The sequence below is a fragment of the Corvus kubaryi genome, unplaced genomic scaffold, assembly GCF_017639235.1.
Source record: "Corvus kubaryi isolate FWS band 111438036 unplaced genomic scaffold, C.kubaryi_AGA036_p1.0 split1-37344, whole genome shotgun sequence".
NCBI classification, from domain to species: Eukaryota; Metazoa; Chordata; class Aves; order Passeriformes; family Corvidae; genus Corvus; species Corvus kubaryi.
The window spans coordinates 367,282-371,694 of NW_024582077.1; the positions used below are offsets into that span (position 1 = coordinate 367,282).

General features: G+C 61.3%; 1 protein-coding gene across 10 annotated transcripts in view; it reads right to left on the reverse strand.

Annotated features, from left to right (window-relative positions):
• Positions 1–4,413, reverse strand: part of ARHGEF10L (Rho guanine nucleotide exchange factor 10 like) — a 43,573-nt gene that overhangs the window by 33,930 nt on the left and 5,230 nt on the right. For all 10 annotated transcript variants that reach the window (XM_042013269.1, XM_042013270.1, XM_042013273.1 and 7 more), the window contains exons 2-5: positions 3,053–3,124; positions 1,916–2,143; positions 1,790–1,817; positions 443–528 (exon numbers count right to left, since the gene is read on the reverse strand). In XM_042013269.1, coding sequence (XP_041869203.1) covers positions 443–528; positions 1,790–1,817; positions 1,916–2,143; positions 3,053–3,124 — 414 coding nt within the window. The remainder of the gene's footprint in view (positions 1–442; positions 529–1,789; positions 1,818–1,915; positions 2,144–3,052; positions 3,125–4,413) is intronic.

The following is a 4,413-nucleotide window of genomic DNA, read 5'->3' on the forward strand; positions in this document are numbered from 1 at the left end:
ATCCCAGGGGTATCCAGGGGGATCCAGGGGGATCCAGGGGGTGTCCAGGGGAATCCCAGGGGTATCCAAGGGGATCCAGGGGTGTCCCAGGGGGATCCAGGGGTGTCCCAGGATTATCCCAGGGGGATCCCAGGGGGATCCCAGGGGGATCCAGGGGGATCCAGGGTGTCCCAGGGGGATCCAGGGGTATCCCAGGGGTATCCCAGGGGTATCCCAGGGGGATCCCAGGGGGATCCAGGGGGATCCAGGGGGATCCAGGGGGTATCCAGGGGGTATCCAGGGGGATCCCAGGGGGATCCAGGGGTATCCAGGGGTATCCAGGGGGATCCAGGGGGTATCCAGGGGGTATCCAGGGGGATCCCAGGGGGATCCCAGGGGGTATCCAGGGGTATCCCAGGGGTACCCGGAGGTTTTCCAGGGGGTTATCCCAGATTTCCCCCACCTCGGCAGATGCTCTCCCTCTTCCAGGTGCGGTTCCGGATGTGGGAATCTCCTCCGGCCTCTCCATTGCTCACCCGCGCCGGGAGCCTGCGGGAACGGGCTCAGGCAGCATTCCAGGGAAAAATCCCTCGGGATCGGGGACAAACCCCTCGGGATCGGGGGAAATCCCTCGGGATCAGGGAAATCCCTCGGGATCGGAGACAAATCCCTCGGGATCGGGCGCCCCCAAAGCTCCCGCCCCCATTCCTATCCCAGGAACAAAATCCATCCCGTTCCAGCCCCCTCTGCTCCTCGGCATCCCGGGATTTGGGGCCATCCCAGCTTCTCAGGGAGGTGGGAAAGATCCCAAAATCCCGGAGTTCTCCTGCTTGGAACTCGGGAATGGGGAGAGGTTGGGGAAACTGAGGCCGGGCAGCGGAGGGGACGGAGCCCCGCGATCCAACCAGGGAGCCAAAATCCCAGCAGAACCCCCGGAATTCCCACCAGAACCTCCTGGGAGCCCTGGAAATGCCACCAAATCCTCCGAAATCCCACCAGAACCCCCAAAGCTCCCGGGAAATCCCACCAAACCCCCCAAATCCCAGCAGAATTCCCTGGGACTCCCACTGAACTCCCCCAAATCTCACCAGAATTCCCTGGAAATCTCCCCAAACCCCCCAAATCCCACCAGAATTCCCAGGAAATCTCCCAAACCTCCCAAATCCCAGCAGAATTCCCTGGAAATCCCACTAAATCCCCCAGATCCCACGGGAACTCCATGGAAACTCCACGGAACCCCCCAGACTCCACGGAAATCCCACTAAACCCCCCAGATCCCACCAGGATTCCATGGAAATCCCACTAAACCCCCCAAATCCCACCAGAATTCCCAGGAAATCCCACTAAACTACCCCAGGTCCCACAGGAACCCCAAGGAAACTCCATGGAAATCCCACTAAACCCCCCAAATCCCAGCAGAATTCCCTGGAAATCCCACTAAACCCCCCAAATCCCATGGGAACCCCAAGGAAACTCCACAGAAATCCCACCAAATCCCCCAAATCCCAGCAGAATTCCCTGGAAATCCCACTAAACCCCCCAAATCCCACGGGAACCCCAAGAAAACTCCACGGAAATCCCACTAAACCCCCCAAATCCCAGCAGAATTCCCTGGAAATCCCACTAAATCCCCCAAATCCCACGGGAACCCCAAGGAAACTCCACGGAACCGCCCAGACTCCATGGAAATCCCACCAAACCCCCCAAATCCCACGGGAACCCCAAGGAAACTCCACGGAAATCCCACCAAATCCCCCAAATCCCAGCAGAATTCCCAGGAAATCCCACTGAATGCCCCGATCCCACTCACCCTTCCTGGGTCTCCGGGCCCAGCCCGTCTGCGGGGAAGGAAAGCAAAGAGAAGCGGCTTTGGCACCCCCGGGACACGCCGGGAACACCGGGAATCGGCCCCGGGAATACCGGGAACGCTCCTCACCGGAGCCGGGCGCGCGCCGCCGGCGCGGCGGCGCCTGGAGAACCACGGCAGCACCGGGATCGGCTCCGGGATCGGCTCCGGGATCGGCTCCGGGATCGGCTCCGGGATCGGGATCGGCTCCGGGATCGGCTCCCGAATCCTCCTCCTCCTCCTCCTCACTGTCCTCGAAGTCGAAGGCCTGGCCCAGCTCCTCCGTGCCCGGGGGGCTGGGGGGATCCGGGGCACATCCTGCACCGGGAACGGGCACGGAAACCACGGAATGGGAAAGGGAGAACGGGAAACGGGGATGGGGAAAAGGGAGGGAGGAGGTGGGAAAGGGAGGGAGGGGATGGGAAAGGGATGGAAAAGGGGATAGAGGGGATGGAAAAGGGATGGAGGAGGTGGGAAAGGGATGGAGGAGGTGGAGAAGGGATGGAAAAGGGATGGAGGGGATGGAAAAGGGATGGAGGAGGTGGAAAAGGGATGGAAAAGGGATGGAGGGGATGGAAAAGGGAGGGAGGGGATGGAAAAGGGATGGAGGAGGAGCAGGGGATGGAGATGGAGGAGGAGAAGGGGGATTGAGGGAGAGGAGGGAAAGGGAGAAGGAGAAGGGGAAAAGGGATGGAGCAGGAGGAGGAAAAGGGAATGAAGGGAGATGAGGAAAAGGGGATGGAGGAGATGGAGGAAAAATGGGATGGAGGAGGAGCAGGGGATGGAGGGAGAGAAGGGAGGTGGAAGAGATGGAAGAGGAAAAAGGGGATGGAAATGGAACAGGAGAAGGGGAACGGAGGGAGAGGAGGGAGATGGAGGAGAGGGGGAGGGAGGAGATGGAAAAGGGGGATGGAGAGAAACGGGGAAGGGGATGGAGGAGGAGGGAGAAGGGGATGGAATTGGAGGATGGAAAAGGGCGATGGAGGGAGGGGAGGGAGGGGATGGAGGGAGGGGACGGAGATCGGGATCAGCTCCCCCCCGAACCCCGGCATTCCCGATCGGCATTCCCGATCCCAGCGGCTCCAGCCGGGATACCCCGGGTGCTGCTCCCTCCTTCCCGGCCCGGCCCGGGCGTCCCCTTCCCGAGATTCCCAGGGGATTCCCGCGATTCCCAGGGGATTCCCAGGGGATTCCCAGGGGATTCCCAGATCCCGGCGATGCCAGTACCTGCTGCGGGCGGGGCCGAGGCCATGGCGGGGGGGCCCGGCTGCTCCGCCCGGAGCCGCTCCCGGCGCGTTCCTGCGGAAAACAGGGAAAAGGGCTCGGGAAAGGGGCCTCGGCCCCAAATGCAGCCCTGGAAAAGCTGCGGGAGGCTCCCGGCGGGACGGAGCCGGCGCCGGCAGAGCGGGAACGGGCTCAGGGAGAGCTCATCCCGGGAAAAGGCGGATCCCGCTGCCGGGATCGATCCATGCGATCGATCCGTGGGATCGATGGAGCATCCGCCCGGAAATCCCGGAGCGCCTGGAGGGCACCGGGAAGCTCGGGAAGGTCGGAGCCTTGGGAAGGCTCCCGTTGCCAAGGGATGATCCCGGGGAAATGTCCCGGGAAAGGTTGGGATTTTTCCTCCTGGAATTCTCTTCCTGCAGTGGGAACCTCTCCCGGCTCACCCAGGCTGGGAATTCTCCCTGCGGATGCACAGAAACCAGGACAGGGATCCACGGGAACCAGGGAATTCCAGGAGGAGAATCCCCAAAAGCCGGGAGATGAATCCCGAAAAATATGGCAGATGAATCCACAAAATCCCAGGGCAATCCACCAAAAAATGGGAGAAGAATCCCCACAAAACCGGGCGCAGAATTCCCAAAATCCCAGGAGAAGGATCCCCAAAAACCTGGAGATGAATCCCCAAAAACCTGGAGATGAATCCCCACAAAACCGGGAGCAGAATTCCCAAAATCCCAGGAGGAGAAGTATCCCCACATCCCAGGAGCAGCTGCGGAGCCCAGGATTCCCGGGACACAGCGAATTCCCGGTTTCTGCGGCGAGGTTGGGAATCCTTGGGAGAAGCAGCGCCGGGATCTGCCCGGATCCAGCCCCTTCCCGCTCTGGATCCCTCTCCCGGTGATCCAGAGGCTCCCAGGGCGGGAATCGCGGCCGATCCCAATTTTATCCCGGGAAAAGCTCGGCTCCCAGCGCCTCCAGAGGAACCCTCGGGGTGGGATTTTTCCAAGGAAAAAGGGGGATTCTTCCCGGAGTTTTTTGCTCAGTGCAAGGCGGGAACATCCCGGGATCCCGTGGGATGAGGGAAAAACGGGATGGACCCCAGGAAAAGCGGGAAATCCATGGATGGGGGGATGGGAGAAGATCCTCGGGAATGGGGATCCCCAGGAGCTGCCGGGGGTCCGTGGGAATAAAGAGGGACGGGAAATTCGGGATTGGGGAGAAGCCCGGGATGTGGGGATGGGGAACCATCCCGGGAATGGGGAATGGGAATCATCCCAGGGAATGGGGAATGGGAATCATCCCAGGGAATGGGGAATGGGGAATGGGGAATGGGGAATGGGGAATGGGGAATCATCCCGGGAATG